Here is a 14,882-nt window from a genome sequence, read left to right as displayed (position 1 = left end):
TGTGTGTGCAGATTAAATGCAGCCTGTAGCCCCTCCCCCTGCAGCCTCTATATATTGAGCAGTGGAGCCGGCAGGCTGCACTCTCCTGCAGACTGTCAGAGAGAGAGGAGTGTGTTCAGCAGAGAGAGAGTGAAGCGACGCCTGGAACACGATGGACGACTACAACCTTCCCTTCTGGATCTACCTGGCCGTGGTGACGGTGTTTGTGGGTGGGGCCATGAAGAAGATCCTGGCGTCCCACCTGAGCGCAGGGCCCACCCTGGTGGCCTGGCTGGGGGCCACGGTTCTGGTGGAGCGGCTGTGGGCGTTCTGCCTGCCTGCCTTGCTGCTGCTGGTTCTGCTGGCCGTCGTCTGCTGCGTCCGCTCCGGCTCCGGGACCGGCCCGCCTGCGGAGGGCAAGGCCGTCTTCATCACAGGTAAGGGGAGGCTCCGCCTCCTTCCTCAGGTGCGCCGGACTTTGAGAGGCGATCTGAGAGCAGAACGCATGCAGGCGGCTCCCTGCTGGGAGTTCATGTCTGAGATGCTGCTTCACATTTAGCTGCGCAAACCTGCAAGGCACCCAGAGCAATAAAAAGGTCAAAGGTCAGAAAAATATGGAAGCATTCTTTAGAAACTTGTTTGGTAAGTTTCCTGCAGGTTCCAAATAAAACCACAAACACAGTTTTTCACTTTTTGTCTTCAAATAAAATCTTTGTTTGAATTCATGGAAAACAGCTAGCAGCTAGCTAACCTGAGCTAGCTGGAGGTGTGTGTGTGTGAGTGTGTGTGTGTGTTTTCAATGTGTTTATTTTCAGTTAATCACTTTCATATTAAAAATCATTTAGATCTGCAGTTTATTTTTGGGTCTGATTTGTGTTTTTGTCCCACATTATCAGAGATCCAGTTGATAGCAGACAGTGTGTGTGTGTTTGTTATACCTTGTGGGGATCATTTTCCTGACACTACGCTGTGGGGACCCTCTGCTCCTGATGGGACTGAAGCCTGGGCCCCACAAGGGGAAACGTCTTTAGGACTGAGGTGTGAACCGAGTTTTGGTTGTTAGTCTAGAAATGAATGGAAGTTAATGGGAAGTCCCCACAAAGAGAGCCACGCAAACATGTGTGTTTCAGTGTGTGTATCTGCATTTTTCAGTGTGTGTGTCCGTGTGTCAGAGAAATGCTAACATAATGCAAGCAAACGAGGCGACCTTTAACCTTTGGCCGGAGCCAGATAAGACGCTCCTTTTCTGTCTGTGACCTTAACGTTACCAAGCAGCACACCTCCAAATGTCCTCTCAGACACCGCCTTTGAGAGGTCAGAGGTCATAGGCGAGACCACCGGGATCCGATCTAATCATTTGATCATCCATTCTACAAAACTGATCAGCTACCTGGGAAGGGTCAAAGGTCATGTCCAAACCATCTGGACTCCATCCACAGGATAACATCTCTTCAGCTGTCAACCTTCTAAGCAGGTTCAGAGGTCAAAGGTCAGAGAAACGACCAGAATACTCAGAACTCCGCCTCAGATTCTACAGGCTTCAGGTCAAAGGTCATACCACACCTCCTCTCTCTAGAAACAAGATGGCCGCTGAACTGAAGAGTCCTTTGGACAGAAGAGACAAGAGAGTTGACACTGGACATGGATGGACAGATACACGGGATAAAACATCTGGAGACTTGGATGTCCCACAGGTCCACGAGTCTCTGTGGTGCACCACCCACATCTTGAGTCTTCAGGTCCAGAGGACTCCACAGCGTCAGGTGAACTCTCCCTGTGGTGGAGGAGAGCTCCGGGTCGGTAGCCGCTGCCGCCCTGGACCGGGATACCGCACCAACTCTGCATGCAGGACACTCGGAGGGGACTCGGAGGAAAGTTGGAAGGGATTTTTAGGAGACTTGGAGACTCGGAAAGGAATGCAGCGGTGCGGACTCAGGTCAGCTGCCAGGTTCTGTTCATCGAGTCTTTATCCGGGTCCTACTTTTGACAAGTCATTGACCACAGACTTGTATCAAAGTGCTTTATTCTAGTCTTTTTTCCCTGTCCCAAGTCGTTTTTATTGCTTTCAATATTTTGCTTTTTATTTCTCCTGTTCTTGTTTTTCTCGGTTCTGCCTCATTTCCCTGGTTTTGGTTCGTTTTTTGCCGAGTCTTCTCCGTGTTTCATGACTTTTTGTTTCTCTTCTTGCTATTTTTGCCTCTGACATTTCGTGTTATTCTGTTCCCACACGCCCCTCCTCCCCCTGCTGCTGCTGCCGAGTTCATCAGAGTTCAGCTTTATGTGAAGACCGAGTCGATCCATGGCGAAGAGTTCGCCTGGTTCTGTGCTTGCTGCTCGTCAGAGTTGTGCAATGCGCTGCGCTCCGAGTGGATTTCTGTTATGGAGAGTTTGTCTCTCAGAAGAAGCAATGCTGACCTTTGCTGTCTGTAAAAGGGGAGGAAAAACAACCCAGAGCTGCAGAAAGTTGCTTCATATTTGTGCAGAGACTCGTCTGGTTTCGCCACAGAAACACGTCAAAATGGTCCGGTACCACAGAACCAGCGTCTGGAAATCATAGGAGACATGATGAAATGTTTTGGTAAACACCAGCAGAGGCAGAACATCTGATGTTATTTATAAAGACACAACAGAACCTGATGAGGTTCTGATCTCATTACAGACCTGAGAGCAGCAGGGGGCAGCGGTTCAGGCTCCGACGGTTTAATGAGACTCCAGTAATAAAGACCACCTCAAAGTATTTCAGATCTGTTATTGGGACACGGCGTGATCACGAGTCTCATAAAATATTTCCCCATCTTCTGGCTGTTGCATAACCTGGAGACAGAGAACATCTTGGAGCATGCCCAGAGATCCACAAATTGCTCAACAGCTCTCTGATCCTCATTCCTGCTGTCTCCAGCCTGGCAACCGGTGGACCAACCGAGCCCAACAGAACCCCCCACAGGAGCCTCCGACTCTAACGGGTCCAAACACAGCAGTTACAGGACCTACCAGAGCGCTCCACACTAATTCATCATTTAGTCAGTGAAGTAAACCTCCAACATCTGTCCTTCCTCTTCCTCCAATCTTCGGACAAATGTCACCAGAAAGACGTTTTTCTGCCTCTTCCTGCTCAGATGCTAGACAACACCGTCTTTCTTCAAATTAGTGTTAGGAGCAGCAAGAAAAGTTTGTCTGTCTGTCTTATTGGGATCCAGATAGAAGACCTTCTGGGTCACCAGTAAAACTTTCAATTCCCTCTGAAAGAACAGAATAAAACATGAAGCCCAGAAAATCAAGGAAGAACTTCAGATGGAAGTGACACTTTTATTTCCTCCAGGTTGTGGAGAGCAGCCCAAGTCCCTCCAGGTCTCTCTGCCATCAAGTCTTCTTGTTGCTGCTGAAACCAGAGATCTTCTCATGACCTGAAGGTGTGGCTCCCGGCGGCACCATCGACCTTCCTGACAGATTTATAAACTCTCTGCTCTCTTCTTTCACATCTTTGAAGCTTTAATGGAGCCGTAGAACACGAAGCATATTTCCACAAAACGTCACTTTGAAAAGAAACGACGTCTTAAAATGAAGGAACCTTTGTTTCAGATGTTCTTGGTAAAACGGATGCAGATCTTTCCTTACCAGGTCCAAATACAAGAACCCTTCAAATGGAAAGTTCCCAAAGCAGCATAAGAGAACACCGTAAAGCCCAATGTTTATTCATGTCTATCAATACGTGGACGAAGACATAAGAGACGCTCCATGGATGATCAGGGCTTCCTGAAACAGTAACAGTAAATCCTCGTATCTTCAGGTGTATTGAATGAAGGCAGACCGTCCAGAACCAGAACTGGGTGGCAGAAGGAGGAAGAAAATTAAAACAATTTGATAAAAATCCTTCAGAAATATGAGAAACGGCCGATGAGACACTGATGAAGCCGAGATTCAGAAACCAGATCAGAGAATCTCCATCACCTTTCATCTCCATGTTCTCCTGAAGTCAGCCGACCTGCAATCAGAACCTGGTTCTTGTGGAACCTGGACCTCAGTAATCGGAGCTGCAGATGTTGCTGCTGGCCTCCACTCACACACAGATGTGTGTTTCTTTTTTTCTCTCCCCACCAGGGGGTCTTTTGTGGCTCTAGAGCCCCTTATTTGAAAGCAGGCTGACAGGAAAGGGGAAGGAGAGGGAGGAAGACATGCAGTAAATGTCGAGGGGTCCGGGAATCGAACCCGTGACGGCCGTGTCGAGGACTCGGGGCCTCAAAATGTGGGTCACACTATCCCCACAGCACGCCCACAGATGTGTGTTTCTAACCCTGTTTGTGTCTCTGTATCTGACAGCGTTTGTTTGTTTCTTCACCGTGGGGCCCCTTGGAGCCTTGGCCCCGTTGCATAACCACCTTGCCCTCCGCTCGGGGTTGGATAGCATTCCAACATGTTCAGCTGTCCTCCTTTGTCTAAAACTGGACTTTTGACCCCAGCTCACCCTGCAGACAGAGGGAAGCTCTGAGGTTTCCTCCAATCAGATGCAAACATTCAGCAGTTACTCTAAAAGTCAAACATGAATGATGTAAGCTCAATTAAACAATTAGTTAACAATTGGTTAATAATTAGCCAATAGTTAGATGGTGTGCCAAGGGATTGTTGAGCACCAGGCTCAGCATGATGCCGTGTTGCATTCATGCTGTGACTCTGGCTATAAAACGGCTTTCTCCTCAGGGCAGCAAACCCTAAGGGGAGGCACAATGATGCATACTGTTGGTTTCACCTTGACTGGCTTTCCTGCTGCTTCTTAGTCCGTCCAGCCAGTGTGCATGAGCGCCCCCTGTGGTGAGCATATTGTCAGAACATGCTGTGTCTCTGGGAAGCTGCTGATGCTCCAGTTCATGTCTGACTGAGCTGCAGTTAATGTGAACTTTGATTCAGTTTCTGTAGATTTAAATCTGCTCCACTGTGCAGCAGCTCGCCCCCCCCCCCGGCTCTGGTCTGACTCCCCACACCTGCTTTCATCCCCCCCAGCTGTCCGACTGCGGCTCAGAATAACCCGGCAGGTGAAGCCGGCTGGCTCGGCCTGCAGCGGGGAGCCAAGCAGAAGATGGATTTCACTCCCACTCAGCGGCTCCTTTCTCAGGACACGACGCTGGACGTCCTCCAAGGACTCGGCAGCAGCAGCGTGCCAACGCCTCGCCGCTCTCGCCAGCAGAGCCGCCGCACAAAGAGGCCCAAAGAGAACAGAAAGTTCTGCTGCAGATCAGGCTGTGTGGACAATGAAATGGGTCTGAAGACCAGAGAGGATGGACATCAGAAACCTGAAAGTCCATTTATCGGGCGTGGGCCCAACAGAACCAGCTGGTTCTGCCAGAATCATCAATTAAAACAATGAAAATGATGTCAACATGGATAATTTTTCTTTTTCTCCAGCATGTTGAGTTTCTCCACCTCCAAGTCTTAAAGCAGCGGCTGCAGATTGAAACCAATCAAATGCTTCTGATGGGTTTGCTCTGAATTCAGTTTATTTGGAGAAAACCAGGCACTTCAAAGACATTTAAATCATCCAAACATAAAACTGAATTGAACAAATGTCACTTTCTTTGCCTCTTCTAGTCAGAAGATTCAAACCTGAAGCTGACAGATTTACTTCTGCACCAGATTCAAAAATCCCCAAATGGAGGAAATTCATTTGGAACAATTTTAACTTCAGATCTGGACACTTTGATCATTTATGAGAAAATTTTATATATATATTGCATGTAATGTATGGATGGATGTGACTGTGTATATAGACCAATATGTATGAGTGCTGGAGAGAAAGGCTGTTGCAGTTTGTTCCTGTCACATAAATTTATGAAAAAAGAATAGTAGAAATCTGGCAGTGAAGCAAAATGATCCTCAGTCCTCAGCAGTTTGACACAAACGTCTCAAAACAAAGTTACTGAGCGGCTCAGTGGAGCTGCTTCAGGATCAGAAGATAAACCTCCAGCAAACACTTCTGACCTGTGAACTCTGAACTTGGCCCTCTGTGCAGGTCTATGCAGAAAAGAAAACATCAGGCACAGATTTGTGTTCAAGAAATAAAGACGTCTGTAATCAGCTGTTTGTTTGTATTTTATAAACCTTTTAACAAAATGAATCGCAGTTTAAAGGGATCCACAAAAATAGACCTTATTTGGGAAATCTTAGATGTAAAAGCAATACAGTAATTACACTGTAGGTTATTTAGTTTTTATACATTTTACTTAAATATTGTCACAGGAATGTCGCCATGTTGTTCACGCTGCAATGCATTCTGGGTAAATGACGTGTAATGGTCCAACTGCCTGGCTCCTCCAGCTACAACAGTGATGAGTAACGTTATTAAACCTTTTTAATTCGAACCAAAGCGCATTGAAACCGATCAGAACTAGAAATAACAAGAGGTGAATTTGAGGAGCAAGCAGAGGAAGAGGAAGAGTTGGCCGTAGGAGCTGCTGCTGCCTTCAGGTTCATAATGAAACAATGAATGAGACTCACCTCTGGTCACTGTGTGGTCCAGTAAGTACTATAGCTCTGTCCGGTTCGGCAACAGCTGTTTGGTGGTGGTTTCACATTCAGTACCGGTGATATAGCTCCGTTAGCATTCCCAGCGGTAATAGCTCCGTTAGCATTCCCAGCGGTATTGGCTATGTTAGCATTCCCAGTGGTAATAGCTCCGTTAGCATTCCCAGCGGTATTGGCTCTGTTAGCATTCCCAGTGGTAATAGCTCTGTTAGCATTCCCAGTGGTAATAGCTCCGTTAGCATTCCCAGCAGTAATAGGTCTGTTAGCATTCCCAGCGGTAGTTTTTTAGCTCGTTAAGGTAACGATCACCCGTGAGAGCCTTTGTTGGTTCTGCTGGTATGTCAGTTTAACCAATGAACAGCGTCAGTGAGCTGCTACTGCGTCGGGCTGCCTTCAGGGACAGTCGGAAATTACAGTTTTACTAGCAAATCTTTGCCGATCTCATAAGCATTATATTTTAAAATAAAAATTTCCGGGGGGTGGCAGTAGGGGTGGCAAGGGCTCTGTTGGGGGTGGCAAATGCCACCCCTGCCACCCCTCTGGCTCCGCCACTGGTGACGTCATCAACCCATCTGGGAAAAATGGCGAACTCCATGGGTGCCAAGTACTACAAAAGATGTGCATTTTTAAGTAATAATGATTTTTGTTGTATCACAAACATCATGTTTTTTAGTTAATAGGAAAATTAACATCATATTTAGGCCAAACATGTTCAACTAGTTCTGGATCCTTTTAAAGTTTAGGAAAGTGAAACATAAACATGGTGCAGAAACAATGTTTTTACACCTCAAGAGCTTAAATGGAATATAGTTACATCTTTTAAATTACATTAAGTATTTTTGCAATAAAGTAAGAAATGTAATGATGGTATGGCATGGGAACAGGAAGCATCATTGGATCCCGGTTTTCCCTCTGTGTCCCTGCAGGCTGCGACACTGGCTTTGGGAACGCTGCAGCCAAACATCTGGACTCTCTGGGTCTGGATGTTTTCGCCACCGTTCTGGACCTGATGGGAGACGGAGCCAGAGCTCTGCGGAGAAGCTGCTCATCCCGCCTCACCCTGCTGCAGGTGGACATCACGCAGCCGCAGCAGGTGCAGCAGGCGCTGCTGGACACCAAGGCCAAGCTGGGCCTCCGAGGTGGGTTAGGGTGGAGGCACGTACGTACGCACACACAGCATCCTGAGCTAACACACAGTGGGATGCACATATGAAGGCGTCAGGAAAACAAACCTTAAATGGATTGAAAGCAGTAAAGTTTGATGGGAACCGATGGACGAAGTTTTGGGGGCCGGAGTTCTGGGGGACGTGGAGGAAGTCATGAGCTCCAGATGTTTGGCAGCAGCTGCCAGGACTGATGGACGGGAGGACTGGGACCAGAGGGACAAACATCCACTCAACAGGTCTGGATGGTTTGGACCATGAAAACTGGTCCAGATGGACGTGTAGGACGTGTAGCCGCTGACCGTTTTGGACCGGTTCTGAGTTAATCTGAATGAAGCTCTACTGCTGCATTCATTCCAGTCCAGGTTTTACTTCCTCTGCTGGTTCTGCTGGTCCCTGCAGTCCAGTGGACTGTTTGTGCTGCAGCATTCTAGGAAACCCTGGAACAAGCAGCTGTTCTGGGACCAGTCAGAGAGTCGGCGGCATCCACTGGAACGAAAAGAGGAGGGGGCGGTCTCGTGTTTCAGCCGGGAGTCAGACTCTTTGTGATTGGCTCAGAGCTGCAGCTCCCACAGGCTTCATAATTAGAGCTCAGAGAGTTGGCTGCTGCTCACAGTCATTTAGGGATACGCTGGCTGCTGTGTGTGTGTGTGTGTTGTAAGGAATGAAGGTAAAGGTCACAAACACACTCTCTCAGGGCTTCTGCTTGTTCTTATGTTGTGGGGACATAAAACTCTCTGCAATGACTCTCCACACTTCTGAGGACAAAGATCAGAAGTCTTCATCACACGAGTCATTAAAGTTTAACGCAGCAGTTTGAGGTCTGGGCCAAGTTTCCAGGAGAAGTCAGGGATGTATTTGTACCTCCTGCGCTGAGTGAGAAAATGTTTATGGAACAATGAGCAGATTTGTTTAATCCTTTGGTTGCAGAAGTATTCAGAGGGTTTGTTGAGGCTGCAGACGGTGTTTTGTCCTCAAAAGTCCCCGGGACATGTGTCCCAGAAAGAGAAGTCGGTCGAGGGATTGAGGAATGAAAGATGAGACGTCCTCGTTCAGGGTGGACACAACACATCTGGACAAATGAAGCCGACCTTGGGCAGATTGCTTTGTTTCCTCTTTAGATCCCAGCTTTGATCTCCAGACACATTTTAAGCCACAATTGTTCTGAGTTTTTAGAAGGACAATAAAAACAACAATTTCTTTTTATTGTCTTTTTTCTGGTTTAACCTGATTTTCTTCAAACACCTCACACCATCTCTCAGGCTGGTTTCCTCCTGATGGTCCGGTAGACCCGGTTCAAATGGAACCAGAAGTCCATCATCTGCTCCAAACCAGCCTGTTCCCCTCCTGGCCTGTGGGGGCGCTGCACCAACAACCACTGAAGGAAACCACACAAAAACCTCTGAAGACACTGAGAGCAACTTCCTTCTTCACCAGATGGAAACAAGATGGAGGCGTCAGATTTTAGTGTTGGAGGATTTCTCTTTAGTCTTTGGCTGAAGACCAGGAGACATTTCTGCTGCTAGCGCTAGGCTAACATGTTAGCTTTGATTGGATTTACCCAGAATCCCCTGTGCTGTAGTGCACTTCCTGCTGTAGGAGAGGTCTCTGGTTTGGTTTGTATGTGAACGCTAAGCGGATCAGAGTTCACTTACAACTGAATCCAGACCGAGGTTTGGAGGACCAGAGGTCAGAGGTCGATTAGCATTTACACCAACTGGACCGGACTTTATAGCAAACCGACTGGAGTGGGACTAAAGCAGACTGGTGGGAATGATGCAGCTCAAGGCACGGTGGTGCAGGGCGTATGATGCGGGCTTGCTTTGCAGGTATTGAGTAGAACATGCTGCGACAGACTGGCGACCTGTCCAGGGTGACCCCGCCTCTCGCCAAGATCATCAGCTGGAGAGGCACCAGCACCCGTCCCAACCCCACTGGGGACAAGGGAGTACAGAAAATGGATGGATGGATGGAGTTGAACTTGAACTTCTCTGAAAGTCAAAGTTTCTGTCTCAAGTGGAAACTTTGAAATCATCTCTTTGTCTTGATAAATAAGTCGAGTTCCAAGAATAATCTGAGGTTCTGTTGAGCTGACTGGTACCAGTTCCACATGATGGGAACCTTATGAAACAGGAAGTCACCTGGTCGTTCCCTCTGAGGCCACTACAGGCCATTCTCAGACCTAAATACGGATCCCACGGCGACCGAAAACAAAGCCTGGGATTCTGGGTCAATGACCCCAGACGGGGCGAGCGAGGCTTGTTTACAGATGTGGAGAGAGACAGGCTGACTGTTGGTGACCCGACCGTGGTCTTATCTGCACGTAGCCACCCTGCAGATGTTCCATAAACCCTCGCAGACTGTTGGTAGGTTTCCAGCGCTGACCCATAAACATGGAGCAGAGGTCCGTCACTGAGACCCCAAAGCCACAGAACCCGGTCCGGTCAGGACATCAGTTGGTTCCTTAGGTCAGAGCGGTCTGTGTTTTTCCGCTTTCCTCCAACATCAAACATTAACATTCAGGAAGTTAAAGTCAAACCAGAACCGTTTGGACTCAGCTCCTACTTGATGACTGTGTGTCTCTGTGTGTGTTTGTTTCTAATACCTTGTGGGGACCATTTTCATGACATATACTACATTGTGAGGACCCACTGCCCCTTATGGGGCCTGAAGCCTGGGCCCCATAAGGGAAAAACTCTGTTCATGGTCAGGCCTAAGATTTAGGGCTTAGTGTGAATTGAGTTTTAGTTAGGGTTAGGGGAAGGTTTAGGCTGTAGTAATGAATGGAAAGTCCCCAAAAAGATGGCCGTGCAAACATTTGTGTGTGTGTGTGTGTGTGTGTGTGTGTGCAGGTCTGTGGGGTTTGGTCAACAACGCAGGAGTGTGTGTGAACTTGGGAGACGCAGAGCTGTCCTTGATGTCCAACTTCAGAGGCTGCATGGAGGTCAACTTCTTTGGCACGGTGAGCGTCACCAAGAGCTTCCTGCCGCTGCTACGACAGGCCAGAGGTCGCATCGTCAACATCTCCAGCCCAGCCGGTGTGTAACACACACACAGCACATAACTCAAGGTGTTAACTGTGTGGCATGCATTTGTATTCAGAGCCCAGCAGTCGGTATGTTTTTATAGAACGGGGAGGTCCGGAGTCCTGCAACCTTTAGATGTGTCTCTACTTCAACACACCTGAGTCACATAACGGGGTTGTTAGCAGGACTCTGGAGAACCCGACTGCACTGAGGAGGAGATTCAGCTGTTTGAAGAAGACATATGTAAGAGTTGCAGAACACCGGCCCTGGAGGGCTGAGATTTCCCTCCAATGTTGTGCAGTAGAACCTAACACTGCTGTAAACTCATGAAGACCATCCTCCCAGACTCGCTGGGTCTCCATAATGCTGGAGGTTCTGGAGAACATCTGAGGCCAGAACCAGAACATCTGCACTCTGGTTCCTAGCTCCGACATCTGAAAGTTGGATTGGATTTAATTCAGGTGGATCAGGATTAAGGGGTTTGTCACTTAACAGATATTTCTTAGTGAAAATGATAAAAACTGTCAGTGCTTTTCTCTCCTGTTCAGTCAGAACCAACTTTCTGTTGGTTCAGCATTTGGCTGCAAAGTGACAGAGAGTGAAAGAGTTCATGGGGTGTAAATACTTTGGCAGGACTCTGAACCGCTCCAGAATCAGCCACCTGCCAAAGCAAACAGACTGAGCCACTCCAACTCAAACTGTCTGGGAGCCAAAACTAATCAATCACAGATCTTCAGGCCAGATATTTTCCATCCTGGACAACAAGTTGAGCAAACTGTGTTTTTGTGACATTAAGCCATTAAAGTCCAGCTCTGCGCTGACTCACTGGGGGCCGACGGTGGGCAGAGCAGGCACCTCCTTGGTCAGTCTGTGTGTGACATCAGAGTGACGCTCCGACCTCGTCTTCCAGGTGACCAGCCGTTCCCCTGCTTGGCGGCGTACGGCGCGTCTAAGGCGGCGCTGAACCTGTTCACTGAAACCCTGAGGCATGAGCTGGTTCCCTGGGGGGTCAAAGTGAGCACCATCCTGCCGTCCTCATATAAGACAGGTAAGCCCCGCCCCCAGACGCCGACCTGGCCTCACCTGCAAGGGGCAGCTGCTGATCTGTTGTGGAGTTGGTGCAGAAAGAGCAGAGCAGCTCCCCCTGCTGGCCATTGTCCAGATCTACACTGTATCTGAGCTTCTGATGGGACAGAGCGCCCAGCGATAATTAGATGTCGTAAACTAAACAAATTTAAATCGTTTGGATCAAAACTCTCCACATTTATGAGATAGGGTTTACCTCAGTCAGCTGGTCAGTCGGCTTCCCAGCTCAACACCAGAACAGATCAGTTTTTAGTGGCTGTGGACCCGTTCCGCTCCAGTACCGACCCGTTTATCCCAGCATCCATCAACACATCAGCACTACAACGAGTCCTTCAAACACCAAAACAAAGTCATAATGAGTGACCATCCAAGTCAAGGAAAACATTATTAACCTAATATTTTCTATTCACAGACAAAAGTCATGAACCAAACTAATAAAAAATAAGGATGACCAGAAACCTTCCCCACAGTCTGACTTATATCACTCTTTCCTGCTTGCTGTCTCATCCAATCTGACCTAGAAGAAGAAGAAACATCCAGTTTGAAGTCAGACAGAACCTGTTGATACACTGGACTCCTGTCTGGGTGGTTCTGAGAGGCCGGACTCATGTCTTCTTTGCTGCTGTGTGTTGGGGAAGCAGCATCAGAGCCAGCGACTCTATTAGACTGGACAGAATGATCAGGAAAGCTGGTTCTGTACTGGGACTAAGGCTGGAGTCCCTGGAAACTGTGGTGGAGAGGAGGACACTGAAGAAGGTTCTGTCTATCATGGACAATAAACAGAACCCTCTCCACCACAGAGTGGACAGACAGAGGAGAACCTTCTCACATAAACTGCTGCAGCTCTGCTGTTGTAGGGACAGATACAGGAAATCCTTCCTGCCACATGAAATCTCACTGTACAATAAAAGATAAATCATTGTTCTGCACTAATCAGCACAAGTTTGCACAACTGCACTGTGGCTCACTTACTGTACATATATTTACATTTACATATCTGCATTTTTTAATCTCTGTAAGGACTGCTCTTAAGTTGCATTTTATATTTTACAGCACTTTACAATTTTACAATTTATAGCATTTTATATTTTATATTTATTTTATTTTATCTACAACTAGTTGTTACTGTGTCTTGTCTTTGTGCTGCAACTGCGAAGTAATTTCCCTGCTGGGATGAATAAAGTACTTCTATTTTATTTTATTCTATTCTATTCTATCGCATCCCAGGCGTCCCGTCTCAGAACAATAAATAAAAGCTGCTTGGTTTTCCAGTTAAGAAATTAAATCATTTGATCTGTCTCAGTTATTATAAGCTCCAGATCCAAACTGAGCTGAACCAGAACCAACCTGCAGGGAGTAAAGGAAGCCTGTGGCACTCCGGGGGAAAAGCTGGCAGCATTACATGTTATTGTACTGAAATTTGTCTAGACACATGATACTCTGTCACTATGTCGGTTGCCGTGGTAACTCTGTCTTCTCCTGCCAGCTCCGTCCAGCAACAACGCCTACTGGGAGCAGCAGCACCAGCAGCTCCTCCAGAGTCTGCCTCCGGCGCTAATGGAGGAATACGGCGAGGACTACATCGCCGAGACAAAGGACCTGTTCCAGAGCTTCGCCGAGCACGCCAACCCAGACTTCAGCCCCGTGGTGGACGCCATCGTCCATGCGCTGCTGTCACCGCAGCCGCAGGCGCGCTACTTCGCCGGGCCGGGCGTCGGCCTCATGTACTTCATTCACAGCTACTGCCCTCTCAGCATCAGCAACCACTTCCTGCAGAAACTGTTTGTGAAGAAGACGCTGATGCCGCGCGCGCTGAGGAAGCAGTCGGGTCTGGAGGCGAACCTCGGCCTCAGCAACAACAATAACAACGAGGAGAAGCTGCAGCCGCTGTAAAGAGTAGAGGACCACTCATAGAGCCAGACCCCTCCTGTTTGTCTTGTAACTGTTTGACTCCGCCCACCTAGGAGACTCCTCACCTGGAAGTCAGGGGGCGGAGCCTGTTAGACGTAGCAGCACAAGTTGATCAGAGAACAGCATCACGTTTGCTCTGTGTGCCTTCATCACTAAGAGAGCAGACGCCTCATGTCACACATGGACCAAAAGGGGGCGCTCACGTCAATCATTCAGTCACCGGTTCCTTAGACTCCACCCGGTTGGCATGCCTGAACTCCTAAAGTGAGCGCTCTCAAACAAGCTACTGCCTGACAGTCAGCCTCTCTGTTTTACCTCATCACACTCCTCTGAAAGGAAGTGGCCAATCACTTCAAAATAAAAGTCCCCATACGATAGAAGACATTGGTGACACCAAGCCTCAGTCCTTCTGCGTTAAAGCTGCTGTACCTGTAGGACATTGCCACAGCCTAAGGCACATACTTAATGGAAAACATCTATTTACTCAGACACATGCTCCAGATTTTAGAACTGAATGTGAAATCAGATCTCCAGAGGGAGAACACCGTAACCCACCAGCCGCGTGGTTTCTCTGGTCCCTGAGAAATGTTCTAATCTGTCCCAGTTTGCAGCAGATTTACAGCCAGTCTGCTATCGTGTTCTGCAGGACACATCTGTGTGAGTCAGCATGTGTGAGAAAGAGACAATGTGTGTGTGCCGAGTCTGAAGAACCATCTGTGGAAACGTCCCATTATATTGTTTTATAATCCAACTATTTATGGCGTATTTTCTTCTACCACTTAAACTGTGAATTTTATACAAAAAATGAAAAACTGTAACAAAAATATATGTTCACTTTGTTTATTCTTTCATAGAAATAAAGTTGACTTTTTCAGACATGAGAACTGCTGATTTTTTGATGATCTGATTGGAGATCAGCTTTCAGGAAGCAACAAGATCAAATGAAGAAACTTAGAAACTACCAATCTACTCAAAGTCTTTCAATCATTTCATATCATAAAAGAAAACGGTCAGTCAGCGGTCAGCAGACCCAGACCTGCTGGCTGGTTCAAATTTAATGTGCAGCTTTTTTCCTCACTGAATAAATGTTCCTAAATTAATCTCAAAGTTTTTCACTGAGTTTCTGCTGAAACAATAAAGCCTGAATTTATTTTCATTGTTTCCGTGTCGACCAGTAGGAGGCGCTAGACGAGTGGCAGGCCTC

General features: G+C 47.6%; 1 protein-coding gene across 1 annotated transcript; it reads left to right on the top strand.

The window, feature by feature from the left end:
- The first annotated feature begins 73 nt into the window (after positions 1 to 73).
- Positions 74 to 14,558, top strand: hsd11b2 (hydroxysteroid (11-beta) dehydrogenase 2). The gene is made up of 5 exons (XM_044102947.1): positions 74 to 416; positions 7,419 to 7,631; positions 10,508 to 10,693; positions 11,592 to 11,729; positions 13,254 to 14,558. Exons 1-5 carry the CDS (start codon positions 152 to 154, stop codon positions 13,658 to 13,660), a joined length of 1,209 nt encoding a protein of 402 aa, XP_043958882.1. The 5' UTR covers positions 74 to 151; the 3' UTR covers positions 13,661 to 14,558.
- The last annotated feature ends 324 nt before the right edge of the window (positions 14,559 to 14,882 follow it).

Source organism: Gambusia affinis, linkage group LG02 (genome assembly GCF_019740435.1).
Source record: "Gambusia affinis linkage group LG02, SWU_Gaff_1.0, whole genome shotgun sequence".
In the NCBI taxonomy this organism is placed as follows: Eukaryota; Metazoa; Chordata; class Actinopteri; order Cyprinodontiformes; family Poeciliidae; genus Gambusia; species Gambusia affinis.
The sequence above is the reverse complement of the archived record's forward strand: the minus strand, read 5'-3'. Positions and strand labels throughout refer to the sequence as shown.

Excerpts from the sequence above, each read along its gene's own strand:
- hsd11b2 (XM_044102947.1), top strand. The coding sequence starts at position 152 with ATGGACGACTACAACCTTCCCTTCTGGATCTACCTGGCCGTGGTGACG. Across the intron at positions 417-7,418 it reads CAAGGCCGTCTTCATCACAG|GCTGCGACACTGGCTTTGGG; the intron begins GTAAGGGGAGGC and ends GTGTCCCTGCAG. Across the intron at positions 11,730-13,253 it reads GCCGTCCTCATATAAGACAG|CTCCGTCCAGCAACAACGCC; the intron begins GTAAGCCCCGCC and ends TTCTCCTGCCAG.